Genomic DNA, 14,517 nt, shown 5'->3' on the forward strand with positions numbered 1-14,517 from the left:
ATAACTAATGGAACGTTATTGAAACCTCCAAAAAGATACATTTGTGACAAATGCCGTAGAGAAGACCTCCTCTGATTTGGGGATATAATTTCATAGACCACTGAAATAACTGATGGACTTGGATACAATGAGGGAAAATTAAACATAGCGGCTTTCATATTAGGTTTGGTTCAGTGTCCTTTATGCCTCAGCCAACATAAGCTTTGCAGGTGTTGACATATCCTATTATGAACATGATTAAGCACCACTGTCTCTGTCATTCTTAAAGGATTTATATTCATTTCCAATTGTTTGCACCATGCTCTGCAATTGTCATGCGGATTACCTTACAGTTTTTGTTTACTACCCAGCCCTCTCCTCAGTCTTAGTATATTGTATTAAAATTATAGGAGGAAAGATGGTGACAGTGATGGGGGAAGGGGGGTGCACTGATGGTGTGTGTTCCCCTTTATAATCTGATTCATACTACATCATGAATAGCACAGAATATCATATATCAGGTGTTTAGTTGCAGCCAGTTATTTGCCAGGACTTATGACAGTATTGAGTTATGTTGCTCAGAAAGGGATAACCCTCCCCTTCGTAGCTGGTGAACTTTGTGTAGACCCCACCTCCTCCATTCTGCCAACTAAAAAATTTTCTCTCGGAAACCAGTGACACGAACCCTCACCCCCCACTGGACACCACATTTTTTTTTTTTTTTTTTTTTTTTTTCAAGTGTGATAATGCCAACTACCAGTAGTTATGTTGATCCCATTATTGGGATAGTGTAAGTGCATCATTTATTTGCATGCTGAGTACACAAAATATACAGTCCACTACCTTAGAATGAAAATGTAGTGGTGAATATCACTTCATATAATAAATCCAATCACCACTGTTGCATAAGTTTTTTTTTTTTTTTTTTTTTTTTTTTCTTCAATGCTGGATATTTCATATTACGAAGCTACTGGCTATAGACAGATACAGTAGGTAGAAGCTGCCAACCCAGCGTTTCCCAACCTGAGGGGCGTGCCTCCCTGGGGGGTCATTTGAGATTGCTAGGGGGTGGCCATGGGATAATCAAAGTTCATGATAGGGCTAGGCCATTTACATGCATACGGGGCATTCCCAAAGATATGTATGAATAAAAACTTTGATAGGAAAACTTCACAACCGTCATTTCAAGCAACCACATGTAGTGTTGCCATCTAGCCTCTTAAGCATCCATAAGGAGCAGATGAAAAGATCGTTGTTTAGGTGTCAGAGGGATGGGGGGGCATCATGAATACAGTCCTGGCCAAAGGGGGGGGGGGGTGCAATGCTGAAAAGGTTGGGAACCTCTGCACTAGCCTGTTGGAACTTTGTTATGTACAGTACAGTAAGTATCACCTGTGTACGTGCCTGACAGTTGTGAATGGAGAGATTACAGTTATTTAACTTGTTTACCTCACCATCCTGGTAGACTGGAACTTAATGACGATTCATAAAGGATTTACTCGTGCACATGTGGCCACTTGTTACTAAACTTAAGCATAACTCAGTGAAACAAGTGTGTGATCTTCATGCAAGTTAAAGCCAGAGATTTTGCTGTTACAAGACAACCAGTGCAGTCAGTCTTTTCAGATTTGCATTAACTTCTAATCTTATTTTTTTTTCTTTTATTCTGATTAATGAGCAGACAGTTACTTTCTGTACATCTTACCAAAAGCCTGTAGTACTTAATGGTTTAATGAAGGCTATATTTAAGCCCTTCAGTCCAAAAATCTCTCCTAAGCTTATAATATTACCTGGTAATAACAGGAATTAACCACAAAATTGTCATTGGATTTTCTCTTTTTTTTCCTGAGTATTATAGTGGACATTTTTATTGAAGCTTATGTAAGGAGTTGGAACTGATTATGTAGAATACCCTTAGTTTTACAGTTCTAAACCCATGATGTAGCAGAGCATAAATAGAAAGTTTGAGCCAGCATTTTGACCAGGAAACCATTTATGCTGCTGGGTGGTAACAATATAACCAAACCATATGAGTTCCCTATGTGTCAGCAAGTGGGTTGGCAGAGGGTTAGTACCTCCCCATTAAACAGTTGACTCAGAGACAAACGGCCGCCTTGTAGGGTATGGCCATACCGAACGCAGTGAGTGGGGTGGTAGCATTGAGCAATGAGTGGCAGGGCAAGCATCAACATGATGCCTGTCCAAATAGGAAGCAGCAACCTCTCGGGCGACAGTTAGTCAGAATCTGCTCATTGGTGCAGATGTGCCAGGGGATGTCGCTAGGCAATGCGCAACATTTTAGAACTTGCTGCATCGCGTAGCAACGAGCGTGGAGGGTGAGCTGGACAACAAATCTCCCCGTTCATTCAGTGTAGTCACCCACATAGGAATGAGTAAGTTTCATCATGTCGCCTCATCCCTCCCTGCTTGTCACATTTGGTGTGGCCATACCCATGTGGGATTTTGGCATCTGGCAATAGATAGATAGATAGATGTTAAGAAACTTGATGAGAGAAATTTGTGAGTTCACCAAAGGTTACCTAGGTTTAGATTAAAAAAAAAAAAAAAAATCATACAACATAGATGGGTTGGGTATGTTTGATATCCATAAAAATCCTTTTGAAGAGAAAGGTTAGTGCTGAAAGATGTTGAGGTAAGTCTGGTTTGTGTAATACCATACTCAGTAATGAAATAGTGCCAGTAGTTACCCATTCTTTATTCCTTATAAAACTCGTCTCAGGTTTTGTGTCACTTTTATATACTGTACCTGTATTTGAAGAAAGCATAATGACAGGGTGGATAGACAAAGATTTTGGAAAGTATTAAGAATATATGGAGTAGATGGGAAGTTGTTGAATGTTGTGAAGAGTATGTATGATGGTGCTAAGGCTGCAGTGCGTGTGGATGGTGAACTGAGTGAATTTTTCTCTTTGAAGGTTGGGTTGAAACAGGGATGTGTCATGTCTCCATGGTTGTTCATTCTGTACATGGATGGGGTAATAAATGAGGTACAAGGGAGGGTAGTGGATGTTGGAGTGGCCCTGGTGAGAGAGGGTAGTGTTTGGAAACTCCCTGTACTGTTGTTTGCAGATGATACTGTGTTGTTGAGTGAAGACAAAGGAGAGCTGCAAGGCTTGGTGGATGAGTTTGGGAGAGTGTGTAAGAAACGGAATCTAAAGGTGAATGTAGGGAAGAGTAAAGTGATGGTCTTTGAGAGAGGTGAAGTCAGTGAATGTAGAGCGAGGTTGGATGGTGAGGAATTGGAAAATGTGAGTACGTTTAAGTACTTGAGTAGTGTGATGAGTAAGGATGGAGGTTTGGAGGGTGAAGTGCTTGAAAGGGTACAGCAGGGAAGAAAGGTTGCTGGTTCCTTGAAAGCAGTGATAAGAAACAGGGAAGTGAGCATGGAAGTGAAAAAGTTACTACATGACAGTATTGTGATACCAACTCTAACGTATGGAAGTGAAGCTTGGACGTTGTTGGAAGGACACAAGTCAAGAGTGAGAGCAGTGGAAATGAGTTATTTAAGAGGAGCCTGTGGAGTCACATGGAGAGACAGGCTGACAAATGAGAATATAAAGGAGCGTTGTGGTGTGGGTGTGGATGTGATGGGAAGCGTTAGGAGGAATACACTGAGGTGGTTTGGCCATGTGGAGAGGATGGAGGGTGAAAGACTGACGAAGAGAGTGTATGTGAGTGAGGTGGAGGGGGGAAGAGGGAGGGGGAGGCCGAGGATGAGATGGAGGGTTAGGGTGGAGAGGTATATGAGAGAAGGGGGTGTGAGTTGGGAGCAGGGCAGTGAAATGGCAGGGGACAGGGCGACATGGAGGCGATTTGTTTGTGGCCACCCCGAACGGGATTGAGGCATCTGGCAATAGATAGATAGATAGATAAACAAACTTAACTCAGATATCCAGTTTTTCATATTTAATTTCAGGCATTAATAATTACGGGATTTAATAATGTACGATTAACTGGATTTTGGACCTGGGTTTCAGTACCATTAGTGTGAACAAATTTTGAATTAAAAGTTAACAAGTTAGCTTAATAGCAAAGAGTTGTAGTGTCAGTGTTATCCTAATTTTTTACTTTTATCAAAATGGAGATTCCTCAGATTAATCTAGTACAGTACCTGTATAATAATGATTCGTTGTATGAGAGTTGGACTATATAGTACTTGCAATGAATTGTTAGCCACAACAGACAAGCATTTTAAAGTATGATACCATAGTCATTGGAATGAATCAGTAGTTATCAAATATAGGTTTGTTGATATTATGTCAAGGGTAGATGATTATTTTGGCTAGTGGAGTAATTCTTGAATTTTGACAAACATTCTGGGCCATACATATGATGGACATTTTAATATCTTGTTGCTAATAGGACCACATCATGTCATACCGGTACATTCATATTTAGTGGAGGGAATGAAAATAAGATTAATTTGGATGGAATACTGGGTAAATCTAGACCTGCAGCATTATAAAAATACCGGTAATTAATAACCCATTAAGATTGATATACAATTACAGTACCAGTAGGTTCTTTGAAGTCATCAGAATGATTTACCAGAAATAGGATCTGTGCTGCCTGTACCGTACATGTATAACCTTTCATTTCTTGCACAACAACCCAGTTTGAAATTAATAAATTTGTGTTTTTGTGCCTGGAATTGCTACAGTATTTACGCTTATTGGACACAGGTATGGCAGAAAATATCATTGGATTGATCAGATGTGTCCCATGAGGCATATTGTGTCTACCTCTGATGTTTGTAATGAATATGGGTTGCTGATGAAAGTCCATTGAATGGCAGGTATTGAAGTACAGATGGTTCTACAGTAGTACGACAGTTGGCTTTCACTTTTTAGGTTGGTCTCCATCCTCTGGTTACTGAAGAGGATCTTTCTTATATGATTAAGGTGTCTGGTGGTATGTAGATACATCTTGTTTCACAGTGCCACTTAATATTTACATGCATAGTATAATTTATACTAGACACTTATCTATCACTTTCCATTCTCCTAACATTCACTCTCAGTTCACTCATATTTTTAATTTCTTCAAGAAAATCCATGTTAACCAGACATAAGTGCCAGGTTGACCATGTTATAACTGCCTACAATATTTAATATTTAAATTCAACAAATCACCTCCAAACATAATTTTTTATAGCTACTATAAGACTTCAGTGCATGCATTGTACATCGGTTGGTGAAGTACCAATTTTGTTACTGAGACCAAGCATCCTGCCACTGACAGTGTTTAGTTTCACCAGTGATACCATGCTTCAAGTTCTACTACCATATGTACTGCATCTGTTTTGTTGCTACAGCTGATTCTCTCCCTTTGCAGTTGAATGTGACTGCCCTTGACCCTGTGAGGAACATGTAAGGGTAAATGTAGTGCTACTAATTCCAGCAGCAGTTCCCCCACACCACAGTCTGACGTATCGTGCACCCAGGGCGGATATGTGCCCTCGGACACCGCAAGACATCAACAAACGGTACTCACCTCATTTGATCTCTGTGCCATGTGCCTCAGGTGTTATGTTTTTATTGTTATGGATGCTCCTTGGATTATGTAAATATCAGCTTTTGCAAATTTGTTCTTTTGGAAAAGCTTTACAGTGTGTCCAGTATGTTAGTCATTGTACAGTAATGTTGTATGTAGTACCACTTTTTTTGTTTGTTTGTTTTTAATACCTCCTTTTGCTTATTAAGATGTATACAATATGTTTATTCTTTATATTACAGTGTGTCCTTGTTCAATTTGTTCGTTGATAAAGTATAGCAACGTATCAAAGTCAATCAAACCTAAGCAGATTAGGTTTCCACAGCGCATTCGAGAATGGAACCTATGCATAACACAGGAGTGTGTATGTTAGGTCTGTATTTTACTATACTCTGTACCATATAAAACTCAATATAAGCCCCTCCCACTCGGTGAAGACAGGTGGAGCCTTGACCTTTCGGTAGTGATCAGTGGCTGACCATGTTTGGTTAAAAAGGCGTACAGAACACTGTTGTCCACGCTAATTTCGCCTATATCGACCGCTGGGAAGCTGTTGTGGGACAGGCTTGGATATCTCATGAGATCAATAATCTTTCACACCTGATCTCTCTCTGTCTGTCTGTCTGTCTGTCTGTCTGTCTGTCTCTCTCTCTCTCTCTCTCTCTCTCTCTCTCTGTATATATATATATATATATATATACCTAGTTCCAGCACTGCTTGCTCTATAATGCAAGGCAAGTGGAACAAGTTGTCAAGGGAGAAGATGATTAGCAGATTACTGTACTGGAGTGGGTGGAATATGATACCATTAAAGGCTACTCTTCGGAGAGCTGATAATTGCACCAGGAGCATCTGACATCTTGCTCTCTGATGATAAGGGTGTGCAGGAAGCCTTAAAAGCAGCAAATTTTCCGTATAGAACACACTTGCACGCTGGCATCGAGAGAGGAGTTCTGTTCGCATTGTAGCATCTGTACCCTGTATTTTTTTAAGGTTAGTTGTTTTTAGGTTCTCTAATATTTCCCCCCCCCCCTTGAAATGTCGTTATTGGTGATGTAAATAACTTTCTAATCAGTAAATAATATTTCTATTTATTTTTTACACAAAATGTAAACGGCACGTAACTGATGGATTCATTTCCATCTGGTTAGCCTTTGAGCCCCCACTGTCATTTATGACTGATCTTCTTGGAACTGTTACACAATCCTGGCTATTCCTTAGGCAGGAGTGGAGTGCTGAACTCTGATGACAGCAGTGAAGATGATGACTGAAACACACACACACACACACACTCTCTCTCTCTCTCTCTCTCTCTCTCGTTACATGATGCATTTACCCTTTTTCGGACTTCCCTTCATCGCAAGCAAATTTTGAATATGTATTCTTGCTTTAGGGTTGCTGTAAAGTATTATTAGGTTAATTTAAGTTAATTTAGTACAAACATTATTCTGGATTCATAAATTTTATGCACAATTCATCTGAATAAACCGATATCCATGTTACTAATTTTGTTTCTTTAATATCATGAGAGAGAGAGAGATCATTATTATCTCCTGAGGGACCGCTGCCCTTGCCTTGGGGAGTTCAAGTCAAGTAGAGAGCATAAAGGTGAGGAACTGAGTTTTGGTTTAGTTGGAGGCTGACCTCTTACCCCACCCATCAGTACCGGATGTCCAATAGCCCTTGTCTACGGGAAGAAATGTCTCCACCTGTCGTCACCGAGTGGGAGGGGCTTATATTGAGTTTTATATGGTACAGAGTATAGGTATGTGCATCTTCACCTTCCTTAATGTCTTGAATCCAATGACTTTTTCATTTTGTTCATGATATCTTCAAATTATTTTATTTTATCTGCGAGGGTTAGATATAGTCTTCATTAACCCTGCAGAATTAAAGGTCCTTCCGAACTTGAGAATAATCCTGTGGAGATGGCAGGCATAAACCAATAAATTACATCAACAGATTCAAAGGGTTATGTCCAGTCTGCCCTTACCTATTTTCATTTGTTGTTGACTCGCGTAAATACCAGAACTCTTTCAGTGTTATTAATCTTTTGCCAAACTACGGTCCTGAGTATGTTATTATATACCGTATACTGTACTAGTTCACGTATTGTTCTCTGTCATTGCTTGTTTTGTGGTTCAGAGTTGTGGTAAGCATAAGATAAAAGTTTCAGAGTATGATAAACTCCTGCTGTATGAGAGTTTTGCTTTGTATCAGACATCTTAAGCATACTAGACTGTCTTCTCACTTGTCAGACTATGTCCTGTGTATCTGGAAGAAATCTATTGTTACTGTTGTTGAACTCTTGATAAGATGAATTAATGGTCCAATTAAACATTTCAGACAGAAGACTTACTTCCTAAACTGAGTAAAATTATTGTACATGAATGAAAGGAATATATGCATAAGCTGATGGGGTTGATGCAGATTGTCCTACCTTATTCATGCAGAGAATATCTCATGAACTGAATACAACTGTCTGTTGTTAGTATGTATTTAAAAATATATATACAGTATTGTCCCCAGGTTGAAGTGGAATATATTGCTTAATACATAAGTGTTCAGTATTGTCATAATATGTAGAAGATTTGACATAGTGACAGCTTTGGTTAGATGAGGTGTATTCTCCCCCCCAGCCTTCCCAATTATTCCTGCAGTATGAGGGTTGCATGTTCTGTATAACCCATGTCTTAATATGCACACGGCATTTTATTATTGGATGTAAGTACAGATTGTGAATGGTCATTCTGAACAGCATATCACCTTTTTGTGACTGGTAAGTAAATTTATTAGGCTGCAGTTAAGATGGTATGCTTAAGCATTCCTGGGTTTCCCATTTGGGAGTAGCTTGGGGTATCACAAGTCATGATAAATTTAATGGCATCCTAAAAATACATATTAGTACCAAAATATCAACTGTTCAGCTCTTGTGTAGAATTGATGATTCTGATTACTGTACTTGTTTTGTATTTTTGGAAATCATTCAGTGTAGACACTATCAGTAGCACTGTGCATTATGGATAACACTAGTAAGATTATTGGTCACCACCTGCATTATCTCTTGACTTGTGAAATAAATGGAACATTAAGCTTTGTCAGTTGGATATTCAATAATTTACTGAAATCAGACAAAAAAAAAAAAAAAAAGGCTCTGCGGGATAACTTTAGATGTTGTGCGTGGCATTGTACTCTACCTTCAAACAAATCATTATCAGTAATCTGTATCTACAAGTATATTGTCAGTATGTTCCTAGCTTTTATATGTTGATTTTTTTTTTTTTTTTTTTTTTTTTTTTTTTTTTCAACTCTGGGTAAAGGCTTCAGGGCCTATTTCTTCGGGACAGTGGCCTATCCCAAGGCCCAGTAGTCCTCCTACACCTCCACATGTCACCACTTCTATGCTAACACCCACCATCCGTATTGAATACATGCTAGGGCTGTTTCATACAGGACTGGTGTACTGGTATTAGCAGGGGTACTTTTACGACATGTCGGCGAGGCTTCTAGTAGATTAGTAAAGCCTGCATTATGAAATTCAGATCCTTAAACTGATCCCTGCTGCAGCCAGGATTTGAGCCTGGGTCCATTAGGACTGTAGACCACCTCTCCACCAATTCAGCTGCCTCCCCCCTAAAATAATAATACAGTACTCTCTGTGGAAGACCGTCATCACTACTCATGTATTCATGCATTCATTCACATTGATGCATAAGGTGCTTCAGTCAGTTATGACCTATAGTCCTTCCAGTATATGTTGAGCGATTGGGCATTGGGCTTTCAGGGGATTCCCCCATGTGTGGTGCCGCCAAATCAAACCCAACACACATCGCCCTGTCTTATAATTATGTCAGCTATTTACTACTTCTAAATTAATTTGTATATATTTCCTTCTCTAATAAGGCTGTATAGTGTTATGAATATATATATATATATATATATTTTTTTTTTTTTTTTTTTTTTAAAGCAATGATTTTGTATAAATACAACAATACTTGGCAGCATTGCTGTCCAACGTTGCTTTTCTTCGAGCATGGGGACAGGTGACATAGTCAGGGATGACCGTGCTAATCCAAAGGTAAGGTCAGTTACTCTCTGGCTGCCAGAGAGAGACAGACAGACAGAGAGGCTTCTCCGATTTGAATAACTCATCACACTGTATAGCCTTATTATATAAATAAATCTACACAAAATTTCTATATAACGTTCCTTTTATCATGCAGAGGAAGAAAGGGGGGCTTCTCAGATTTGAAGAATTTATCATACTGTATAGGCTTATCAACACAAAATGTATAGCGTTCCCTTTATTATGCAGAGAGAGAGAGAGAGAGAATCCAATAATTGACCCAGTAGGGAATTGAACCAGTAATCCAACAATTGACCCTGTAGGAGGTTTGGCAGCACAGCACGTGGAGGAATCCCTGGAAAGGTCGATGCCCAAATGCTCAGCATATATTGGAAGGACTGTAGAATGGTTTAGTCCAAGGGATGATTGGGGTTTATTGTTACTAGTGCTAAGGAAGGCATATGGCTATGCTTGCAAGGATTATCTGAACTGAATAGTCCTAGACCCCTATATTCCTGATAGGGTCAGCAAAAAATTCAATGATGGGTGGATTATTTGCAAACTGTGTTTAATTATGTATTTTAGACAAGCCGGAGAGGAAGAATGCCGCGTATTCCAACAAGCAGCGGTGGTGTGTCACGGGGTGGGTGTGGGGCAGGAAGCACATCCCCCAACTGGCGTGAGGTGCACCAGCGTGTGCGGGAGCTGCGCCGCACCTTCCTCCACCTCTCCGTCAAAACCCCCACAGACGTTACCTTCCGCCGCTTGGGACCCTCACAACTACGATGTTACTTCCTCCTGTCACCTGGCCAGGGGCGGGAGTCAACGTTGTTTTATGCTGATATTAATCTAGATACCGTGAGTACTTCATGCATTCTGAAGTTACAGTTCTCTCTTTCCCTCAGTATGTCTGTCAGCACTGTGTCCTTATCTCTTTGCAGTCTTATTGAAATTTGTTAACCGTAACAGGTTTCTGGGCCGGGCAGATTATGTCTGTGCTAGAGTCAGCCACTCACGCTGACCCACATCTTCGCGGCCTGATATTTTACTTTGATCGCTCTGTGTAAATACACTTTTCGTGATAAAATGTTGGTTTTGGTGTCATTTTAAAACTGAATAGTTGTAATTTATCGCAATATGTCCAAAAAAGGAGAACAAAGAAAACAAAATGTCAAAATGACGAGTTGAAGTTAGGCGAAAAGCAAAAATTTTACTTGCCATAGAAAAATATTCGGCAAAAAATAACGAGTAAAGATATGTAAATTTGGTTTAAGCCATGCAAAAATACAATAAATTACCTTTACTATGATATATAGATTATGGTCATTTTTGCATTTCATTGTGCAGTAAAACGAAAGGAAAAAGATGCACAATTTTATTTTAGTCTCGGCCGCATATTCGTTCATGATGTTTTTCTTTGATCGGTCAGTGTAAATACACTTTTTTATGATAGGATGCTGGTTGTGATGTTATTTTGAATCTGAGTAGTTGTACTTTATTGTAGTATGTTCATTAAAGAAAAACAAAGAAAATAAAAGTCAAAGTGACGACTTGAAGTTAGACAAAAACCAAAAATTTTATACCTCGCTGTAGAAAAGTATTCACTAAGAATGAAAATATAAAGAAATAAAGCCATGAGTCAGACCAGCTGTGCAGTACTGCCACGCATAGAGCAACCGTTCCATGACATCATGCTCGAGCCTCTTTGTTATGATGCATAAATGTGATTTATGGTGAATATTTTACAAAAGTTTCTTAAAATGACGATTAAAAGCGTCATCGGAATCTCTGAGGTTGGATTTGAAGTGATGATCAAAATACAGTAATCCCTGTACTATCCGGACTCCCCACATACGGGACATTTTGGGCCCGTGCCTTTGGAACCCAAAAATGGCCAAAAAAAAATTATTAAAAAAAAAAAAAAAAAAAAAAAAATCCTACATTATTTCAACCGTACTTTGAAATTGGTGCACAACGCCGAACAGCTGTGTGTACGCTCACTGCTTGCTTCCCGCCATCCCCCATCCCTCCCCAGTTACCACCTAACTGCCATTCTGACTAGACGCTCATTCAGTGGATGCAACACGTGCTCGTTTTGGTGAATAAACTGCAGTACCTTGCCACTAGACCACATGGGAATTTACAGGGTTGTGCAGTGTTATGAAATTAGAATTCAGAGTGCAAAGAGTAAGTACAGAATGTAAACGGGCAGTTGAAACTGGTGTGGTGCAGTCAAGAACAGACTGTGCAGTAACAATTATAACTCATAGTGAAAAGGATTAAGTGCAGCACAACACTGGATTACTGTACGTGCTTCAAGAGCATTTTCACCGCTGCCAGAGCCTTGGAGGAGGCAGGTTAACCTTCGTAACAAACGGTCATGGACGTTTGGTAAGTACCCTGTACACTGCTAATATTTTCCATACTCACTTCTGATTCCTCATTGGTTCCTTTTCAATTATTTCATATTTCTGTCCCTTACTTGTGTGAATAGGGTGTTATATAGGTTCTGTGCATGTCTGGTAGAGAGTTATGTAGGTGGTATTCTGAGTTAGGCTGGGTTAGGGTCCATAAGTACCAGTCCAGGAGTTAGGGGACCACTATCCGGATGGACCCACTTATCGGACATGCCTTTGGCTCTGTTATATCAGATAGTGGAGAGATTACTGTAGTCATTGTTAAAGGGTTAATAGTTCATCCTGATATGTACAGTGTATCAGTACTAATCTGTTAATGTTAAATATATGGAAGTGTAGATGAGTACAGCTTGTGTCCCATTTCATGATGATAAGATATCACATTCCTACTGATAAGTCATTAACATGTTGTTGCTGATTCTAGTGACATGAGTATCATTTTCAGGAATGTTTGAAGCAAGTGTTAGTTTATGATGTCCTAGTATGGTTTGTTTGTGTTTTGTCTGAAAAAAAAATAAATAAATAAATAAAAATAAATGTCATGACCAATTTGCCTATCCTTGGGTGTTTTGTCAGAAAAAAATAAATAAATGAAAAAAATAAATGTCAGGACCAACTTGCCTATCCTTGGGTGTTTTGTCTGAAAAAATAAATAAGTAAATAAAAAAATGTCAGGACCAGTTTACCTATCCCTTGGCTCCTACGCTGCTCATGGGGCTATATAGGGTTTGATGGTGGATGGATGGATGGAAGAATAATATTCTGGTCTGTTTCTCAAATGCCCCAGTTTTTCCAAGGGAGTTCACAAGCCCCCCTCCCTCACCCCCATTTAAAGTGTTGCATTGTTCAGAGGCTTTATCTGTATATGACATAAACTGTGCTAAGTATTCAGCTTATTACTGCTCCTGTTTTCACATATTTTAATCTTATCCTCCTTTTTGAGCTCAGTAGTTAACAGAATGTCTGCCGTATCTCATAGGCATTTTTTAAGCTTATCTAAAGAGACAGTGAAATTAATAAATATACAGGTAATCCCTTAATTCACGTGAATTTTTTTCACACGATTTCGGTTATCCACGAATTTTTCGTACAATAATTAAAACAAAATTATAGTATTCAAATAAGTAATTTCAATATACAAGATAATTAAATAAAATATTAAAAATGCCTACCTGCTGCCCGTATGCATACATATATGTATGTGTGTGTGGGAGGTCGGTCTACCACGCACCACACAGTCAGTTTGAATCCAACAGTCGAATCATGTGTGACTTGAGAATCGTTATTTGTGGCTTATTTTTCTGCTTTCCAGTGACTGCTTGCCTTGTCTGCCAACATGGGGCCTAAGCGTAGTGCTAGTGATGCTTGTGGTAACACACCAAAACAGACTCGTAAAGAGATGTTGCTGACAGAGAAAGTTAAAGTGTTGGACAAACTTCAGGGAGGAATGTCGGCGACAATTCTCCGTCAGGACGATTTCCCGTCATTTATTTACATACCAGTTTATTTAGCAAGTACAGTACACTAGTTTTTTACTTATATGAGTTATAAAATCCCCCTGAAAATTAGTTATTAAAGTATTAATTAATAATAAGTATACAGTATTAATAGAATGATGGGGAATTGTCCATGTTTTGACGGTGAATTGACTTGATGTTGAATTGTCTCAGAACCGTATGTTTGGGGTGAGTCAACTGTTCATACAATAAAGAAGGCAGAATGTAGCATACGGGAGACAGTGAGGACTAGTGCACCAGACTGTGCCAAAGTGTCTCCACCTACGCCTGTGAATTGTCTTGGAACCGCATGTTTGTGGTGAATGAGTCAACTGTTCATACAATAAAAAAGGCAGAATGTGGCATACGGGAGGCAGTGAGGGCTAGTGCACCAGACTGCTGAAGTGTCTCCACCTACGCCTGTGCTTGTCAGGTTTTAGTTTTAATTTTCTTACATTTTTGTTGTTTTTTAATACTTTATGCTAGTTTATAAGGTGTATGTAGTGCATAAACAGTATTATTCAGATGTAATATACTTACAGACATGCATAATTATGTGCACACAAGGGCAGAACATATACGCGAATTTACCACATATGCGAAGGGTCTGGGAACCTAACCCTCGTGTGAATTAAGGGCTTACCTGTATATATATATATATATATATATATATATATATATATATATAAGAAAGGAAGGGAGAAGCCTAAGTGATATTTACATTCACCTGGAACTACCTAATTTATTATGTATTGTCTAGATTTCCTGCCAATCATTTCATAGCTTATATATTAGCAGCATTCACCCCGCTGACATTGGCAGCATTGCATTTCCCCTAGGCAGGCCACCACACTGTATTCAGTTTACTGTCGTCTTTCAAGGTGAAAGCACGTCGGATTCGTGCCTTCCCAATTCCGTCGCTTTTTAGCCCCATGCAAAGGGCCCTGTGACTTTTACCCCCTACTAAACCTCGTGTGGAAAGAGGTAAAGAGGTAAGTGACTGGTGTTGAACGTGAAGTGGCTAATTTGTCAATGAAAATGATGG

General features: G+C 39.2%; 1 protein-coding gene across 1 annotated transcript in view; it reads left to right on the forward strand.

Moving 5' to 3' along the window:
* Positions 1 to 14,517, forward strand: part of LOC145415717 (dipeptidyl peptidase 9) — a 105,077-nt gene that overhangs the window by 1,548 nt on the left and 89,012 nt on the right. The window contains exons 2-3 of the mRNA XM_080284942.1: positions 5,335 to 5,485; positions 10,145 to 10,417. Of these exons, the coding sequence (XP_080141068.1) occupies positions 10,163 to 10,417 (255 nt within the window). The 5' untranslated portion in view covers positions 5,335 to 5,485; positions 10,145 to 10,162. The remainder of the gene's footprint in view (positions 1 to 5,334; positions 5,486 to 10,144; positions 10,418 to 14,517) is intronic.

Source organism: Coenobita brevimanus, chromosome 103, assembly GCF_032717465.1.
Source record: "Coenobita brevimanus isolate Jiangsu-jjx chromosome 103, ASM3271746v2, whole genome shotgun sequence".
Lineage (NCBI taxonomy): Eukaryota > Metazoa > Arthropoda > Malacostraca > Decapoda > Coenobitidae > Coenobita > Coenobita brevimanus.